The 20,894-nt window shown below is 36.8% G+C and overlaps 1 protein-coding gene across 1 annotated transcript; it reads left to right on the top strand.

Moving 5' to 3' along the window:
• Positions 1 to 716: 716 nt before the first annotated feature.
• On the top strand, positions 717 to 2,087 carry LOC131317223 (uncharacterized). The gene is made up of 6 exons (XM_058346790.1): positions 717 to 856; positions 949 to 1,043; positions 1,106 to 1,218; positions 1,375 to 1,520; positions 1,616 to 1,840; positions 1,949 to 2,087. The coding sequence occupies exons 1-6, from the start codon at positions 717 to 719 to the stop codon at positions 2,085 to 2,087; spliced, it is 858 nt and encodes a 285-aa protein (XP_058202773.1).
• Positions 2,088 to 20,894: the final 18,807 nt, after the last annotated feature.

Genomic DNA, 20,894 nt, shown 5'->3' with positions numbered 1-20,894 from the left:
TTAGAATCAAAAGACCCATCCCTACACAAAAATGAACCAAAGCCCGATATACCTGGGTTCAACTAAAAATACGATTTTGTCTCTACTACTTAAAATACGACGTCATATCCAATTATTGATAACACCAACGAAGCAACTCAAATTTTCTATCTCATATCCAATTTACTGTTTGGAAATGGAAAAATAAATAAAAACCTGATTTTTAAAGTTTTTTTTAGCCTCTAATTGCTTCATGTTTAATAAAAAAATTGAGTTTTAATCATAAAATTTTACTTTTCTGAATCCCCTTATTAAGACAATTCAAAGAGGAATATTACATTGTGCTTATACGTATTCATTTTTTTTGTTATAGATATTTGAAACTAGAGCTGTCATGGTAGATTGGGTGCGGAGAGTTGGTAAGGAAAATGATTTTGTAATTGTCATAAGTAAATCTGCTAGTATAAAGGGCAACAAGATGCCGAAGTGCGTTCTTATTTGTGAAAGGGAAGGATTGTATAGACTGCCACTAGAAGGGCATTCAATGCAAAGGATTACTGGAACTAAAAAATGTGATTGCCCGTTTAAGTTGTGAGGTGTACCACAACCTCCAGACGGTGTCATATGGAGTTTGAAGGTTGTTAAAGGTTTTCATAACTATGAACCAGCGGAAAGTTTTGAGGGACATGAGTACCCGTCAAGGTTGACCCCCAATCTAGCAGCAATTAGTTCGTGACATGTCTAGCAACACCGCGCCTCGAGAAATTTTCAATTTGCTGAGACAACAAGATTCGTCAATTAGTACAGAAATCAGGAGTATTTACAATGTGAAAGCACAGTATAAGAAAGAGCAATTAAGGGGTCTATCTCCTATTGGGTACATCTTGAATGAATTAAACGAGAAACATTACATTTACAACTATCTTACAAATGAACATACCAACGAAATATTCTTTGGGTTCATCCTAGAAACCTAGAGCTATCTGTCAATTTTCCGTCCGTGTTGATTATTGATGCGATGTATAAGAGTAATGAGTATCGAATTCCACTCTTGGAAGTTGTGGGTATCACATCCACAATGAAAACTTACTCTTTTATGTTTGCATATTTGAATAATGAGACAAAGAGCGACTGATATGGGCATTGGATACTTTAAAAAGATGGATGGTTGGAAAAGGGGCAGCGTTGCCATCGGTGGTTGTTTCAGATAGGGATCTGGCACTTTTTGGTGCCATTGAAGTATGTTTCCCCTTGGCATAGCACATCCTTTGTATTTGGCACATAAACTAGTGTGTAATGAAGAAGTGCAGCGCTATTCTTGGTACGAGGTGGGACGAGTTTTACGAGGTATGGCAGTTGCTTATTCATTCATCGACACCGATGTCTTTGCAACAGAGGTGGAATGTCATGTGCGAAAACTTTGAGCAATACTCTAATGCCATACAATACCTTTGGAATACATGGTTGGGTCCTTATAAAGAGCGATTTGTTGCAGCATATATAAACCAGTTTATGCACCTCGGGAGCAATTTAAGCCAAAGGTAACTTTCCTATAGTCATTGTATGTTTACTGTTTTGCACTAAAGAATACGTTATGTAACTTTCCTATTTAACACAGTGTATTATTAAATTGCAGGGCGGAGTCTGCGCATGCGAGGCTCAAACGATACTTGGGAGATAGCATGTCCTCGCTTCAAACATCTTTTCAGAAAATAGAAAAGATGTTGACCAGTCAGTTCGGGGATATTCAGGGGTCGTTCCAAAAATCTCTCAACATTCCACGACACATACATCTACATGAAGGCATTTATAGTGAAATCAAAGGTTGCATTTCATTACAGGCAATGGACTTGATCCATAAGCAAGCATAACGCACTGATAACGAAGCTGGCCTTTGCTTTTGTAAGATCAAAAGGACACACGGATTGCCATGCTTTCACGATATTATACTTTGCCGTTCTGTGGACAGACCAATTCCGCTAAGCTCTATCCACCCTCACTGGAGTACGTTGTCCATGCATGTCCAGAGGCATACTAACGAGGGAGCACGATCTGACAGGGCAGCTCAGTTTATTGAAAGATTAAATGAAATGGATTTCGACAATTAAGAGTCTATGATGGACAGGTTTCTCGATATGACGGATCCATCTCGTTGCACAGTTCGACCCCCAGCATACAACACAGAACACAGGGGTCAACCTACAAGCAGAGATGAGCAGAATAGAGGTCACATACCTTCCTTCACAGTATCCACTTCAGAATCTCGGGCCTCACGTATTCTAACATCGCGAAGGAGCAATAGAAGGGATCACCTCATTAAGAAATTTCCTTAGGAGTATCAGCGTTATCTTTCTCACTGTGTTGACATTCGACCCGACGGTCATTGTGGCTTCAAGGCGTTAGCTGCGCAACTCTATGGTTCTGAAGATGAATGGGCTCAAGTACGACATGACCTTATCCAAGAGATTGAACAAAATTGGGTCCTGTACGATCAGCTTTATCCAGAACGTAATTATGTATCCCAGGTGCTACAACGACTTCATTGCTTTCAGCCATCGGCACCGGAGGATCATTGGATGGATTCTATATCATTGGGACTTGTTATCGCATCAACGTACAACGTTGTACTGCATACATTCGATATGATTGCTTCGAGTTGTTTCACTCATTTGCCGTTGAGCTCCCATCCAGGTCTGTTCGCAGTGCGCACACATATAGCTATTGGCCGTGTTAATGGCAATCACTTCATGCAAGTTTTCCTATACCGTCATTACCCTGTACCACCCATCATCATATGGTGGAGGCCAAAATGCATTAAATGAAGCCCATAGATGGGCTCATCCTTACGAAGCACGCCTCCAATTGTGCTACGAAGTAATGCAAATAGATCCATCGGAACAATGACCACAATTTGGCAGAAATATTGACTAAATTTGTGTATTTATTTATGTTCATGTATTGGTTCTATATACTCAATTGTGATTAAATGAAGTTTAATTTTAGTTTGCATTTATGACTGTTCACAGAAATATAAAATAAATTTAAGTGGATTCAACATACGTAATTTACTTGAAAACTCAAATATAGAAGTTTTAAAAACATGACGAATAAAAAAAAAGTTAATATATTGGGGCAAAAAAATCATTTAATTTAAACACATTATTTCGTATTCAATATTAGACTTGTTTGATAGGTTTCGTTGAGTAGATTTTAAATATATAAAATTTATTTAAAAAAATACGTAATTTCAACATCTTCGAACAGTTTATATATTAAAAAGTATGGTTAAAAAATTAAATATTCTAAATTTCAATCCGTTTGAACCGAAGGAAAAATTTTATTTTTCTGATCATTTTATCCTAAATGGTCATAATGAAATTTTGACTCTAGAACTCTCGTTGATTTACCCTAAGAAATATTTAATTCTACGATTTTTTTAGGGTTAATCAACGAGAGCCTAATTTTTCAACCTTTTTAGACAATTTAAACTATCACAAAATATAATTTTTCCGTTTTACATTATTTCACCATTAATATTAGGCTCGTTTGATAGGTTTCGTTGAGTAGATTTCAAAAATATATAATTTATTAAAAAAAATAGGTGAAAAAAAGTTATTCATATCTACAATTTTATAAAAAAATAAAATAAGTGAGATAGAGAAATGGGTGAGAGAGCAAGTGAATGGGGGTAAAATGAAGAATTCCCTGTGCCCGATGTCAGGCCCCCCGGGGGTGATTAGGCCCCGTTCCCTGTGCCCGATGTCAAGCTCAAAAATAATGTGTTTATGTAAATAATTTTTCTACCAATATGGATCTTGTTTGATAGATCTCATCAAGATCTTTTATACGGTGCAAAAAAAAATTAAAAAATTATTTTTTATTTACATTATTTTTAAATTTAAAAATATGAAATAAATACTTATTTTTTAAGAAGATGTAGCTCTCCATCCAAATGGGCCGTTATCAACTGTCTGTGTCTGATTAGATACTCCATTTCTTCTTCTGCACCTTTTTCATTTGGGTCATTGTTGTTGTTTTATTACTACTTGATAGAGATAGAGATAGAGATAGAGATAGAGATAGGGATAGGTACACCTCTTCTTTTGTTTTTTTGGGTTCCACGTGAATTAGAATCCAACAAATCAAATCATGACATTCTCATTGATTGGTTGGGCTTGTGAACTTCTTTTTCTCTTCTTCCTCTTTTTGTGTGCTTTGTTCATTTTTTTTTAAAATTTTGCTAGATTTGCATTATATTTTTGAAATTAATCATTCGTTTCGATGAAACGAGTTTAAATAGTAAAAAAATTATGATTGAAAGCAAAAAAAAAAAGGTTCACGGAAGACGAGAAAAATACGAAACAAGTATTTTTTTTTTTGTTTTGTCTAAAATGTTGTCTTATACAAAAAATTTTCAACATCAGCTCATAGTTTCATACTACTTTTCTGGTTCTGGTGGGCAGTTGAATGGAGGCAATCAAAGATATCGCAATCACTATAAGTTCAATCAAACTACAAATCCCATTAGGGGAAGAAATAATACCAACAAATGCAAAAGGAAGAAATCTCATACACAGGTAGAAATTAGATTCGAACTTTTGACCTCTTAGTGAGATACAAAAGCTCTGGCCAACTGAGCCCCAATTGGATGGGAATGGCAGTGTTAGACTCTTCAAGTCTTCATTGAAGTGATACATGGCTCCGATTATTAGGAATTAGAGGAATATTAAAAAAGAATTCGAAACGAAATATAGAAAATGTACAGTAAGTTTAAAAAAAAAGTAGAATTACATTTAGGGAGACTTAAAGAATGAGAATTATGTTGGGTTTTGGTTTTCCACGCGTGTTACAGAGGATTGGCTCCATATCTCCTCTGAGCCACAATATTTTTTTTAAGTGAGCCAACCAGCACGCACATCAACTAATTTTGGGATGTGATGTCACAAAGAACAAATACAAATTTTCTGTCTCGTGCCCACCATTCTCGACAAGATAAGTATTGGGATAAAACTTCTATATATAAATTCCAAAAAGAATCCATAAAAATTTGTCGTCTTGGTGTTTAGAGCGTGTTCGTTTTAGATCTCTACAATTGTTTGTCGCACCACGAAAGGAGAATATATGGACAATGATCTCTTGCTTGTTTTGTGCAGAAAGGACAATTGGAATGGAAGATAAAAAATCAAAATAAAAATAAAAAGGCCAATTGGAATGTTAGTTGTAGAGATAGGACCAGATCCAGCCTACCATAAAACTTACACTCTTCAAATCTTTGCCTATCTAAGAGAAGCATGAACCTACAAATAATTTGTGATTGATGAGAGGAGATTTAAAAAGATTAAATAAAGAAAGACTTGAGAAAAGCCACGAAAAAAAATTAAATGCTCTATTTTCAATCCGTTTGAATCAATACGAAAATTTTATTTTTTTAATCATTTTATCCTAAATGATCATAATTAATTTTTGACTATAGGATTCTCGTTAATTAGCTCTAAGAAAATCATAGAACCAAATATCTCTTAGAGCTAACTAACGAGAGCACTAGAACCAAAAATTAATTATGATCATTTAGGATAAATGATCAGAGAAATAAGATCATCGCATCAGTTCAAACGGATTGATAATTGGAGCACTTAATTTGTTGAGCAAATTCTAAAGTCAGCCTAAAGGGCTGATTATAGTGTGCTACACGCGCGGATTTTTTGACTCTTTTTGGGCCAGTTCATATGGAGCAATCTGCTCCGATTTTCATTGGGCTCTCCGTAAGTGAACGCTAGAATCGGAATCTCAAAATTAATTGAAATGTGCGTAAATTAGTTCGAACATATAATCTGAGTTATAAATAATAATAATAAAAAGACAAAAAGTAGCTGGGATTTTTTTTTTCATCAGAAACTAGTCATGAATTTGTAAGAGCAAAAAATAGAGATGAGTTGCTAAGGACAAAGAAGGTATTTAGACAAAATACTAAAGAAGTATATCTGACAAAGTAAAAGGTAGAAAACTCAAGTGCGGTACCGGAAGGAACAAGAATGTGACACGTGAATTTAAATTTAAAAATAATAGATAGCGGTATTTCCCATTGTCCGCCCATTGAGCTGACTATAAAAGAACCCATTTGTGATTGAGGAGAGGAGATTTAAAAAGAATAGATAAAGAAAGACTTGAGAAAAGGAAATAGAAAATGTAACTGTATTTTATCACCTGTATTTCACTCTTGCTACACTAAAAATGACATCTACATAGATATTTACATGCGAAAACATTAATCTATATAATCGGATGCGAGTCGGGTAAAATATGGCTGGGAAAGTTGGTTGCGGTTCTCGATGAAGATGGAGCGAACGAAATTGTCATCCTAAAACACTTTTTCTTTTTTTAACAGAAGCATAAATTGCCTTCGTTAAAGGCAAATGGTAACGACATAAGCAGGAGTAGTATCATTGGGCTTCTTTACGTTTTTGACCTTAGTTTTATACTACTAACTAAAGTAAGTAACAAAACTAACATAAAAATAATACTTGGTGATAATAAAATGGAAGTGGAAAAGGAGCCCCAAAATTAACACAGTATACAAGACTAATGTGAAAAAAGAAATTGTTTTTTTTTAAATGTAAATGTAACCATAATGCTAAAAATAATAATAAGTTGAATAGATATTTTTTTATTTCACAACAGGAATTCAAAATATGAAAAAAGAAAAAAAAATTGACCAAACCCCTTGTATTGCTTTTCCCATTGGACTGGTTTGTGAGATGAACTAGTTTGTGAGAGAAATGGAGAGGAGAGGGGGAGTAATTATTAGCAGTTTGCTCTCTAAATCTCCAAGATTTTATGTTTGAAACCTCTTATATGCTATCAATTTTTTGGGGGTAGTCCATAGACTCATACAGAGCTTTGCTCTGCCTTTAACTAGAATTCTCGCAAACGAACGGTGGAATTGGTCCCCCGAAATTAGTCGAAGTTTACGAAAACTGACCTAGACACCTGAGTTATAAAAAAAAAAAAAAAGTGGCTTCAGGTGTTAGAAGTGACTTCAAGAGTAACTTTTTAATCTCGATCCGCTAACAACTTATTTCACTTATTCCGTTTTGTCCTTATTTGAATTTTTTTTTCGTTTGTTAGTTGTGCGTCAAATTTTTTTGACTTTTTGATTCGACGAGACGAATCGGAAAAGTAAAAAAAATTTCCTTCTATCTAAATATTTTGAACAAGGACCACTTTTACGTTTAAAAAAAAAAGTCAACTTTTTTTTACTTAAAAGTGGTCATTGTTCAAAATATATAGGTAAAAGTTTTTTTTTTCTTACTTTTTCAAATCAAAAAGTCAAAAATTTGGCAAAAACGAACAAACACGAAAAAAATTCAAATAAGAACAAAAACATTTTTTTTTTCTAAAAATTCAAAGAAAATTGAATTCTACACTCTCTTTTTTGACATCTATACTCCTTTTTTTAGATTTTAGTATTGAAAGTGTATGTAATTTTTTTGATAAAAGACAAAAAAAAGAATGTAAATGTCAAAAAAGAGAATATAGAATTCAATTTCCAAATTCAATTGTGAAGTGAAAAAGTCCGAGACAGTTGTTCGGGAGTACTCCCTCCGTCCCTATTTACTTGTCACAGTTCTATTCTAACCGGATAAAAAAACTCGTTATATCTTTAAATTGGTAATGAATTTTATATCCAATATGGATCTTGTTTGATAGATCTCGATTTGTTCTATAATACAATGTTTTCAAAATTACCTAAAACATTATAAATTACAAGATATAATCAATCGAAAAGTGGCACGAACTTCCAAAAGTGACAATTAAATTGGGACGGAGGGAGTACTTTGTAAAAGAATGTGGGCCGCCCTTTCTTCTCGAGAGGTGCCACCCCCCCCCCCCCGACACACACCCCTCCCGACCCCACTCCCCCTCTTCCAAATATACCCCCAGCCTATCCAACCCCATTTTCTCCTTTATTTATTTAATAATATTTATATCTTTTTTCTCTTTTATTTATTAAATATTATTTAAATGTTCTTTCAATCCGGTTGAATTTGTGCAAAGATCTAGTTTTTTTTATCATTTTATCCTCAATGGTTATAATAACTTTTTGGCTCTAAGGCCTTTCAATGAGTATCCTAATAGAGTTCTGAAACTAAATAAAGAGTCTTAGGGTGCTCGTTGAAAAGCCTTATAGTCAAAAATTCATTACGAACATTTAGGATAAAATGATCAAAAAAATAACATCTTCACACCGATTTAAACGGATTAAAAATTGGAACACTTATTTTTTTACATAGTTTATATATTAAAAATATAGTTAAGAAATTAAGTGTTTTAATTTTCAATATGTTTAAACCAGTGCAAAAATATTATTTTTCTGATCATTTGATCTTAAATGGTTATAATGGATTTTTGACTCTTAAACCTTTCAATGGGCACTTATTTTGATTCTACGACTTTCGACATATTATTTCCGTGTCATGAGCATTATGTTCGTACGAATTGTTTAAAGGAATTGAATACAATATTACAATGTTCAACAAACTCATGTCAGATATAAAGAAGATTTGCAAACCCAATATCAATTCAAAAAAATCATATTAACATAAACATTCATATAATACTTCAAACAAAAAATTGGGTTTCCATCTTCTAATCCTATCATGTTCATTAAACAAGATTAATTAAACCCACTTTTGTGAAAGTAGTTGATAAAAATTTCCTTTTTTTCCCTCCACCACATTTCGTTTGGCTCCCTACTTAAATGAAAAAGTATTATTAGTTCGTCTTGCTAAGAGGAATTGAAAATTTTAAAATTATGATTGCAACTCAAAAAATTTTGAAAAAACACAAAATAAAGCAAAGAAGACAGTTTTTTGGCCTTTTTTTATATCTTTATTCAAAAAAAATTTTGAGTATCGATCATAATTTTTTACTTTTCCCAATACTCTCGTCGAGACAAATTAATAATTCTTAAAAAATTTGACATAACTTTTGGGCTTATTTTTGTTTCTATTCAAAAAAAAATTAGTTCCAATCATCATTTTTTTACTGTTTTTGAATTTTCGTTGAGACAAACCAAATACTACGTATCTATAAAAATTTGATGCGAAAAATAACAAACGCAAAAGAAATTAAATAAAGACAAAAAAGTCAACTGACTTATTTAAGCCAATCGAGGTCTTAATCTGATGAGTAATTGAATAAATCTGATGATTAAAGGTTAGATTTTAGAAATAATGAAATGGTAAGTTTTCCCGTTGAAAGTGACAACACAATGTAAGAAATATTTAAGACTTTCCTAGAAAGTGTGTGTGTGTATATATGATTAAAGTCTGTTGAAATATATAGCTGAAATGGTAAGTCGGTTTTTTTTTTCCTTTTTTTTTTTTGTCCTTTATAGATTAAAAAATATAGTTAAAAAAATAAGTGTTCTAATTTTCAATCCGTTTGAACCGATGTAAAGATGTTGTTTTTTTGATCATGTCATCGTAAATGGTTGTAGTAAATTTTTGGCTCTAAGGCCTTTCAATGGGCACCCTAAGAGAGCTCTAAAACTAAATAAGAAGTCTTAGGGTGCTCGTTGAAAGACCTTAGAGCCAAAAATTTACTACGACCATTTGGGATGAAATAATCAGAAAAATAACACTTTTTTTTCCTTTTTTTTTTGTCCTTTATAGATTAAAAAATATAGTTAAAAAAATAAGTATTTTAATTTTCAATTCGTTTGAACCGGTGCAAAGATGTTATTTTTCTGATCATTTCATCCTAAATGGTTGTAATAATTTTTTTGCTCCAATGCCTTTCAATGGATACCTTAAGAGAGTCTTGAAACTAAATAATGAATTTTAGGGTATTCATTGAAAAGTCTTAGAACAAAAAATTCATTATGACCATTTAGAATAAAATGATAAAAAAAAATACGATCTCCACCCCCGGTTCAACTGAATTAAAAATTGGAACACTTTTATTTTTGAAAGGGCGGACGGGGGGGGGGGGGGGGGGGGGGGGGGGAGGGTAAATGCGGGAAAAGGGCGTGGGGTCAGGAGGTGGGAAAAACAATTACTCCCTCCGTCCTAATTTATTTGTCAAAGTTCTATTCTAACTGAATAAAAAAATTAGTTATATTTTTAAATTGATAATGAATTTTATATTGAATATGGATCTTGTTTAATAAATCTCGATTTGTTCTATAATACAATATTTTCAAAATCACCTAAAATATTATAAACTACAAGATATAATCAATTGAAAAATAGCACGAACTTTTAAAAGTGACAATTAAATTAGGACGGAGGGTGTACTTCCTTCTCCGAGTAGAAAGGACAACTTCTTAAGTGCCGTCTCTTAAAAGTCAGACAATGAAAGGACGTTTTACAAAGGAAAACGCAAATTCAAGAACATTGACCGGTGCAACTATGCACCCAAGGCATCTGGCATTCACAATTTTCATTCAATAACAGAGAAAATGATCAGCTACAATCAAACCCGAAATATTAACGATATCCAATAAATACAAAAAGACGAACTTATATCTATATCTTAAACGTGAGCCTCAAAACTCTATCCACACCGACAATTTTAAAAGGGCGCCTCGAAACTCTATCCTGAAACACATTGACTTGTATGATACGGGCCTGGCTAAACTTGAATTCCCAAAGCCCACTCAAAAAGGTTTCATAACCTTCCAGAGCCATCCGCAGTAATCTGAAAGCTTCATAACAAATAGAGATCGATTTGTCACATTTTAGGTTTTTTACTTGCTTAATGCTCCGTTTGTTTCAGGAATATTTTTTGAAAAACATTTTCTGTAGAATTTTCTTTTCCTAGAAAATGACTAATTTTCCGGTCTTTTGTAAAAACATGTAATTGCTTTCCGAAAAGCATTTTCTATGGTTCGATTGCCGAAGCATACCACTAATTCATGAACCAACCAAAATACCCTTGTTGCAGAAATGAAACAATGACCCATCCTATAAATGAGTAAAAGCACTCATACCTAGCTATAAAAACAACCGAAATACGTTTACCAAAATTTAAAAAAAAAAAAAAAACGACCGAAATACCTTTTCATATATATTGATGAAGATACCGCAACGTTTTTGATAATATAGCTTTGTGATTTCTTTTTCACATGTTCGAAGAATTTATACTGCCACAACCCCAACCCACCAACAACGGTATCAAATTTCTTTCATAGAAGTTGAACCCCAAGTGCAACTGCATAACCGTTGGAACAAGTACGCCTAACGCCGCTTACCGGCTTTGTGAATTCAATAGGCTTTATAGCGGCGGCACAATGGTTTCGGGAGATGTTTGGTTCGTTGGTCGTGGTAGTTGCCGTTAGGTGGTGTTCGTCGGCGATTGGGCGGCGTGTGTAAGATTTGCATATCTTTAGGGTTTAGTTTTGGATTTTCTTGGGCTGTTTTGGGCTCTATTTGTTAGGTCTATTTTTGATTGAGCTGTAATTGTTTTATTTTGGGGATTTTAAGGCCCTTAGGTGTTTTGAGCTGTATTTGTTTTACCTGGGCAGTCTGAGGCCCTCAGGTGTTGTAGGGCTTTGCCCTCTGTTTATCCAACGTTGATTGGATTTCTCCTCTCCATTATCTTTAATAAAATGTTACTTTTGCCGATTAAAAAAAAAACTTCCCTTCTATACCATTTTGAGGGCTGGGCAAGGTGGCCTTATTGTACTCCTCCCAAGCCTGGTCCACAATTGCAACCGGGCCTAAAGAGTTTCACTCACCGGCCCATTTAGATTCAGGCCTTCACCGGCGGCCCTACTAAAAGAAGAATGGGTCAAGTGACCTGATATGTATCCTGGAAATCAAAGGTTGATCAAAGAATTATAGGTTACTTTGAAACCGTTAGATTGGTAGAAAGTAGAAACAAATCAAATTAGATTGATATTTGAGGTTAAAGAAAATATGATGGAGCGGCCATCGCAAGCCCTAAATACTGCAAAGCTTATTACAAGTGAATTTCGCGACCCCCCGAAAAAATGGCGAAAGTACGTCCATATAGATGCAATATTTCATTTAAGAACCTTGGTAGGAGGAACAAAAGAAACCTCTTTGTTTGTAGGAAAACGCTACAATAAGCACCTTCTTATATTCGCGTATGTACCCTCTTATGAGTCGCTTTATATTCCAAATATTTTGTATAAAAATTGTAGTAACTTTTTTGTATGAAACTCATAAAAATTGCAGGAATGTGAGAATCTCGAAGTCAAGCCTGAAAAACCGTTTTCTTTTTTCCCATCATTACTGAGGCAGTGGCCACTAGGACCAAGTTCTGGTCCAGCTTATAATCCTACAGTTTGTTCAGTTTTGGGGTCATTACGGACTGTAGACATGTAAAAATTCTAGTCTATCACAAATTGCCACGTGTTGCCAAGGCATATAAATTGGTCAATTAAATGCTGCCACGTGCCTGTAAGTCAAAGTCAAAGTTTCATGGACGGGCCAATCAAGTGATGCCAGGTGTCCGTGGTCAAAAGTCATAGACATGTAAATGGATCAATCAAATTGTGCTACGTGTCAAAATGACACAGTTATTATTTTATCAAGTCCGACCAATCAAATTGGGCTAATTGGTGAATAATAATATATGAGAAATGATATTGGTACCGACTCCCTCGGTACCGAAATCGTAGGGACGGCCGCGCCGGGCAGTCTCCGCCCACCGGACGGCCGATCCGAGCCGTCCAAAAATTCTAAATAAAAAAACTAGGGGGCCCTCGTGGGAATCAACGGCATCCGAGGTATGTAAGGTGCTTGATCCGAGCACCCTTTTTCGTGTATATATGTATATTCCCGCAAATATACATATATACACGAAAAAGGGTGCTCGGATCAAGCACCTTACACACCTCGGATGCCGTTGATTCCCGCGGGAGCCCCTCGTTTTTTTTTTTTATAGAATTTTTGGACGGCTCGGATCTGCCGTCCGGTGGCCGGAGACGGCCCGGCGAGGCCATCTCTACAATTTCGGTACCGAGGGAGTCGGTACCTGTAGCATCACTCATAATATATCTCTTTATATATAATTACCTTTTTTCTAAAAAGGAAAGGAAATTATTATTATTCATTTTTCAATAAAGGAAATAATTAAAGAGATCAATATGGAAGGTTAGAGTTGGAGTCTCCATCCCACATCCTTACAAATAGAGGTGTTTTCTCTCATATTTTTTCCATTTGCACATTGATGCATATAAGCTCCAAAGCTCTGAAGATCAAAGCTCTCAAGCCTTTCAGAATTCTTCAAGTCTGCATCCAACGAGAAGGTTCTTCAGATCAAAGCTTCAAAGCTCCGAAGAACATTCAAGTCAAGTCCACATCAAATAAGGCGGTTCTTCAGATCAAAGCTTCAAAGCCCTGAAGAATGCTCAAGTCAAATCTCCATCATCAAATCCAAACTTCAGAACTTTGAAGATCAAAGCCTCCAAGCCCTTTAGAATTCGCATTCATCCATCACACGCAAGCTTCCGGAGTTTTAAAGATCAAAGCTGCGAAGGCCCTTCAGAATCTTTCAAGTCCTCATCAAGCTAGGCGCTCTTCAGTTCAAAGCATCCAAGTCCTGAAGAACGTTCAAGCCAAATCCACCAATCATCAGTCTTTTTCTACCAAATTGAAGAAGATCTCAAATACCGATTTGAGTCAACATCTGCAAATCTGCATCTCCTTCAACCAAATTGAAGAATATCTCAAAAACCGATTTGAGAAGAAGCTCCAAAGCCCTCAAGTCAATGTCCACAAATCCGTCATCTTTTTCAATCGAATTAGAGAAGATTAAACAATTCAACTTGAGAAGAAGCTTCAAAGCCCTTAAGTCAAAGCTTGACAAAGTCATCGTCATCTTCGCAAAGACCATAGAAGATATCGCCGTTCAAATCGAGATCAAGCTATCAAGCCCTCGTTTCAACAACCGAAGAGAAGAATCAGAGGATTAATTTTCTTTGAAAATCACATCAGAGATTGTAACCCTAAATTTCTCAAATTAATAAAATTGACCTTATTCAGCATCTTTCTGTCTTTTCTGTAGACTCGAATTTTGCGTGATATAGATTTGGCACGCCCGGTGGGACAATCTTTGCCTCTCATCTCTTCTCTTTCCAAATCAAATTTGAAGATTACACATCAAATATGTCTGGAGGAAATAAGAGTGCATCTTCCATGATGTCGCGCAAATCAAGCCACTTCTCAGGAATGTTGGTGGCAAATGAAGTCGATACCAACAAAGGCGAACAAGTGTTCCTACAGTCGTCCATCTTTCGAAGGTTGACAAAAAGCAAGAAATCTGCTCCTTCCCCTCCTTGTGAAGATCTGCACTTCAAGTCTCTAGACTACACTGACGACGAAGTCATGACCGTCATAATGGTGCAGTTGTTTACTCTTGAGGAACAACTTGCGGCGTTGACCAAGACTGTTGAGAAGCTTGTGAAGTACAATCAACGACAAGAAACTCAACTTAAAGAGCTTTCAGATAAGATAGATCAAGTGGGAATGTCAAGGTGTAACGAGAAGGAGTCATCTGAATTTGTGACTGAAGTAGCTCCACGCATCGTCCTCGAAACTTTGCTTGACCCTATTTAGCAAGACGTTCTCAAAACCTCGCACAAAGCTACGCCAGAAGATATCTTCTTAGTCTCGTGAGAAGGTATTTCACATAAAGTACTCAAAGTCTCAACAAATCCAGAGACTTCAAGTAAAAAGATGCAAGTCTCCATTGATGGAACAATACCTGCTGATCAATTGAAGGAATTCATCATGGGGGCAATTGCTGAAAAAGATGTAAGGGGATCTGAAACTTTTCGATCATACATTAAGCCGTACACACAGAGGATCGAACAATTGAAGATGCCAGAAAATTATTAACCTCCAAAATTCCAACAATTTGATGGTAAAGGCAACCCCAAACAGCATCTTGCGCACTTTGTGGAAACATGTGATAGTGCTGGAACGGATGGAGATCTACTCGTCAAATAATTTGTACGTTCGTTAAAAGGTTATGCTTTTGATTGGTACATAGATTTGGAGCCGAATTCCATAGACAGTTGGGACCAATTGCAGCGGGATTTCCTCAATAGGTTTTTCAGCACACGACGCATTGTCAGCATGGTTGAACTCAACAACACTCATCAACAAGAAGGCGAGTCAGTCATTGACTACATCAATAGATGGAGAAGCTTGAGCCTCAATTGCAAAGATCGCATATCAGAAGCCTCGGCCTTTGAGATGTGCACCAAAGGGATGTGTTGGAGCCTTCAATACATTTTGCAAAGAATACAACCAAACACTTTTGAAGAGTTGGCCACACGAGCTCATGACATGGAGCTTAGCGTCTCAATTTCTAAAAAAGAAGATGACTTTTTTCAAGAACAACAAGATCAATGGCGCCAAGAAAACTCTTCTTCAAGTGAATTGAAAGCAAGTGGAGCCTTCATCCCAAGAGTCTGATTCTTCTATTGGTTCACCAAAATCGGAGTACAATGACAAAGAGGACGAAGATGAAGCAACATGGTACTCGATCACAATGATCTTTGAGCCTTCAAACCTACTAACTCCACCATGTCAACAAGTTATTCTTCAAAGAACGTCAAATTCAAATATGCTCCTGGATACGAGTCTAAACTGTATTCCATCTTCGCAAGTTTGAAGATTCTGCAACACTCCATGACGCATGAGCTTAAACTGCATGTTGCTCCTGGCCTGCATGAGCTAAAACTGTGCACGGCAATCCAAACAAAGATAAAATAAAATATGAACTACGTTTGGCTTGATCCCATTTTGGGTAGGTAGGCAGCTTGAATTTCGAGCTCAGTCATCCAAACAAAATCCTTTTGAACTACGTTTGGCTTGATCTCATTTTGGGTACGTAGGCAGCTTGGAATTTCAATTCGAAGCACAGTCATAACAAAAAAAAAATTGTGTTTACTTTATCCTTCAAGGGATAAGTAGACTAAATGTTGAATTTTATTTCTCAGACCAAATCAAAGAAAGCAACATGTGGTGGATCATGTGGACAGATTGTTCATTTGACTTCTCAAAAGAACTAGTATATCCTTAGTCTCAAAGTTCAAATCGAGACCCCATGCTCCTCAACACATCTTCTATGCGAACGTAGCCCTATGGCGCTCCAAGCATTGCCACGTTAGAGTGCCCTCTTAAGCTGCATGGAGGATAACATGAGGAAGAAATGTTCTTTGCCTCAGCTTGCTTTGACATGAACTCTCCAGCTTTGTTGGTGATGGCACAAGGTCACTCTCTTGCCTTCGTTTGCTTCTGCAAAATCCCTCCGACTCTATGGATGATGACAAAATGTAGAGTCACTCCATTGCCTTAGTGTGCTCCTTCTGTGGTCCCTCCAACTCACAAAACATGCAGAAGGTAGAGTTGCTCCATTGCTTTGGTGTGCTCCTTTTGTGGTCCCTCCGACTCACAAAATATGCAGAAGGTAGAGTTGCTCTATTGCTTTCGCTTGCTTCTGCTACAATCTCTTCAACTTCATGGATGGCAGATGTGTTGGCTTGCTTTGCATGAATCCTCATGTTGCACAGATGATTGTGGAAGGTAGAATCACTCCATGGGTCTGACTGGCGTTTGCACTAAGCTCTCCAACTTCACGGATGACTGCAGAAGGAAGGGCAGTTGGCTTGCCTCGGCCTGCTTTTGGCATGAATCCATCAAACTCCGAGAACGATGGTAGAAAGTAGAGTCACTCCCTCTCTCTCATTCGCTTTTGCCGTGGTCTCTCCAATTTCATGGCAAAACCTTCCTAGCAAGATTGGCTTCAACTCGCCGATCAAAAGAAAAGATTGGCTTCAACATCATGGTAGGCTTCAAGAACCTCCTAGCATGGCATCAGCTGGCTTCAACATTATGGAAAGCTTCAAGAACCATCCTATCATGGCAGCATCTTTCGAGCAAAGCATTGGCTTCGACGTCGTTGCAGGCTTCAAGGACCTTCTTAGCATGGTATAGGCTAGCTTTAATACCCCGGCGACCTTTGATGAGCTCTTCCCTGGCAAAGGCACAAGGAATTCGTAAAGTAGCAAAAGCCACAGAGCTTTAGCCCAAAGAAACAGCGGCGGCAGAGCCTTAAAGCTCAAAGAAACAGAAGCCACTGAGCCTTAGCTCGAAGAAATAGCAGCCACAGAGCCTAAAAGCTCGAAGAAGCTGCGACACCTTAAAGCTCAAAGAAATAGCAGCACGGAGCCTAAAAGCTCGAAGAAGTCGCAGAGCCTTAAAGCTCAAAGAGACGGCCACGAAGCCTTAAAGCTCGAAGATGCTGCGGAGCAAAGCTCGAAGAAACGGCAGAGCAGAGCTCGAAGATGCTGCGGAGCAGAGCTCGAAGAAATAACAGCAACAGAGCCTTAAAGCTCAAAGAGGCAATGGCTACGGAGCTTAAAACTCGAAGAAGCAATTGGAAAGCGTCCGTCGTCAAGTCTGCAAAAGAAAACAGTGACATAAACATCAGTGCAAATTCGGAGCATTGATATGTAAAGAAAAGTCAAGGTGTTGTGAAGATTAAAACCCAAACTCGCTGGTTGTACCTGCAGAAACAGAGGAAGGAAAACAAAAAATGTTGTTACTGAATGGTGCCAACTGAAACAGAATGGTATTATTCGGGTTACGTGTTGCTTTTCCAGACACATTATTATCATCGCCCATTGTCTAAGCAATTGGTGATAGCATTATGCATATAAGTGTTGGGGAAACAGGCTTAGGAAGCTGTAGCAGTACAAGTGGAACCATGCAAAGACAAAAGCTATAAGACAAAATGGTTGTAAACTACTCTGTTGTTTCAATTTTATAGACTACATGAGTACACGCCTAGAATTTCTAATTGGTCAGGATCAGAAGATCAGGAAGAAAAACGTGTTGCTTTTGCATGGCTAAAAACACATGGAAGGAAAAAAAAAAAAAACGATGGCGGTGCTGAATGAGGGTTTGAAATATCAAAAAAAAGATTTGCTGTATCAAAAATTTGGTCAAGTAAGTCCTTAAAAGTTCTGATTTGCATGCTGAATGAGGATGCGTGAGCAAATCAAAGGCGTTCGAAAAATCGATAAGGCATTGGCAAGTCTCAACCCAGAGTCCTGATCGTACCTTTAAAAAGGAAAAGTTTGTTTTGCGCCGTTGAAGTTCACCGAAACAAAAACATGACAGCCTAAAAAAATTTTCACAGTTTCAAATAAGTTAGATAACCAGCAAAGTCTCTGATCGTGCCGCAAAAGGGAACAAAATATTTTAATGGGTTTGCTTCCTTAGCTCCTATTATGTGCGGTCAAGATTTGTGTAAACAAATGAAGGGTTTACTCGGTTTCGGAGAAGCTTCTGATTCTAAAAATCGCAGTTCACATGTTTTGACCGGCATAGTCTGAAGTCAGGAAAACAAAATTATTTTGCTGAATACGAGTTGTGTGCTACAGGAAGACGGTGTGCTACGCTGATTTGTGCGAGTACAAAACAAAACAGCTTAGAGAGACAAGGAGAATTGCTTGGATGTTTAACGCAAAATAGCCCACTCGTTCTTTAACAATGAAAGTGCGGCATGGAACATGTAAGAAAGTCAAAAAAAGGAGAGCGCTTTGATATATGGCTACACTTGGGAGTACATGGCATGTGTGTATAGTAAAGAAAGCTCCAGCAAATATAAAAGACAAGAAGCCAAGGGAAAGAAAACACCTTACAGTAGCATTCAAGGATTGCTTTTCAAGATTCAATTGTGAGGATTCGGTGGTGCTTCTCCTATCATTATATAGAGCAAGGAAACAACTCCTAAGGAAAAAGAATCTGCAATAGTGCTCTCCTAATTCATGAGTTTCCTAAATCTACATTAATTGTTCTCCCAGCTAGCAAAAGAATTAGGGCGGCAGGCACAAGCAGGGATGGGCCGAAATCCGTTATACATTTTGGGCGATCAAGCATCTAACATACAATTGCGAGACAAGTCCGGGCTTAAGTTAATCGGGCTATCAAACTTCAATTTGATAGGCTAAAATATTTCTTGATGGATCAAACCTTAACTTACACAACTTACACATAAGTTGAGTTTATCAAATATTGTCACCTCTGAGTGTGCATGTGAATTGATAAATTTTAGCTCGGTCGATGAGTTGAAATTTTGAAAATCAAATTGACACCAAATGTCAAGCAAAAAATATCGCCGCATACACAAATTTTCGGCATCAAATTAAGTCAAGTCAACATTTCGAGACTCACTCACTTTCGTGCATGAGCAAGTCTCGAGGGGGCATCAAACATATTTGAGTAAAATTCGAGTCTCCGGAAAAGACGAAAAGATGCTGAATAAGGTCAATTTTATTAATTTGAGAAATTTAGGGTTACAATTTCTGATGTGATTTTCAAAGAAAATTAATCCTTTCATTCTTCTCTTCGGTTGTTGAAACGAGGGTTTGACAGCTTGATCTCGATTTGAACGGCGATATCTTCTGTGGTCTTTACGAAGATGACGGCGACTTTGTCGAGCTTTGACTTGAGGGCTTTGAAGCTTCTTTTCAAGTTGAATTGCTTGATCTTCTCCAATTCGGTTGAAAAAGATGGCGGATTTGTGGATATTGACTTAAGGGCTTTGGAGCTTCTTCTCAAATGGGTTTTTGAGATCTTCTTCAATTCTTCAATTTGGTTGAAGGAGATGCAGATTTGCAGATGTTGACTCAAATCGGGATTTGAGATCTTCTTCAATTTGGTAGAAGGAAACTGATGATTGGTGGACTTGGCTTGAACGTTCTTCAGGGCTTGGATGCTTTGAATTGAAGAGCGTCTAGCTTGATGTGGACTTGAAAGATTTTGAAGGGCCATCGCAGCTTTGATCTTCAAAACTCCGGAAGCTTGCGTGTGATGGATGAATGCGAATTCTGAAAGCCTTGGAGGCTTTGATCTTCAAAGTTCTGAAGTTTGGATTTGATGATGGAGATTTGACTTGAGCGTTCTTCAGGACTTTGAAGTTTTGATCTAAAGAACCGCCTTATTTGATGTGGACTTGACTTGAATGTTCTTCGGAGCTTTGAAGCTTTGATCTGAAGAACCTTCTCGTTGGATGTAGACTTGAAGAATTCTGAAGGGCTTGAGGGCTTTGATCTTCAGAGCTCTGGATCTTCTATGCTTCAATAAGCAGATGAAAAAAATATGAGAGGAAGCACCTCTATTTATAAGGATGTGGGATGGAGACTCCAACCCTAACCTTCCATATTGATCTCTTTAATTATTTCCTTTATTGAAAAATAAATAATAATAATTTGATAATTTCCTTTCCTTTTTAGAAAAAGGTAATTATATATAAAGAGATATATTATTATTCACCACTTAGCCCAATTTGATTGGTCGGACTTGATAAAATAATAACTGTGTCATTTTGACACGTGGCACCATTTGATTGGTCCATTTACATGTCTCTGACTTTTGACCACGGACACTTGGCATCACTTGATTGGCCCGTCCATGAAACTTTGTCTTTGACTTACAGGCACGTGGCAGCATTTGATTGGCCAATTTGTATGCCCTAGCAACACATGACAATTTGTGATAAATTAAAAATTTTGCTTGTCTACGGTCCGTAATGACCCCAAAACTGGACAAACTGGAGGATTATAAGCTGGACCAGAACTTGGTCCTAGTGGCCACTGCCTCAGTAATGATGGGAAAAAAGAAAACGATTTTTCAGGTTTGACTTGAAGATTCTCACATTCCTCTTTTGCGAGAATGCCAAGGGTATACCGAAAAATGTACACCGGCGTCTGGGGCTCACGTTTGGGTCCCACACGATTAATACGAATCGTTTATTAATTTTAAAATAATTTTTTGGTCCTAAAAAAAATGAGTTCAATTAAATATATGTAGATGGTTGATCCAACCTTCCTAATTTTATTCAGAATTTAGGATCCAAACTATGAATGA

This window comes from Rhododendron vialii, chromosome 2a (assembly GCF_030253575.1).
Source record: "Rhododendron vialii isolate Sample 1 chromosome 2a, ASM3025357v1".
Taxonomy (NCBI): domain Eukaryota; kingdom Viridiplantae; phylum Streptophyta; class Magnoliopsida; order Ericales; family Ericaceae; genus Rhododendron; species Rhododendron vialii.
The sequence above is the reverse complement of the archived record's forward strand: the minus strand, read 5'-3'. Positions and strand labels throughout refer to the sequence as shown.

Bases quoted from the DNA above. Each gene is read 5' to 3' on its own strand.
- LOC131317223 (XM_058346790.1), top strand. From the start codon at position 717: ATGTCTAGCAACACCGCGCCTCGAGAAATTTTCAATTTGCTGAGACAA. The intron at 1,219-1,374 runs GTATGTTTCCCC...TCTTTGCAACAG, and splicing joins CACTTTTTGGTGCCATTGAA to AGGTGGAATGTCATGTGCGA. The intron at 1,521-1,615 runs GTAACTTTCCTA...ATTAAATTGCAG, and splicing joins GGGAGCAATTTAAGCCAAAG to GGCGGAGTCTGCGCATGCGA.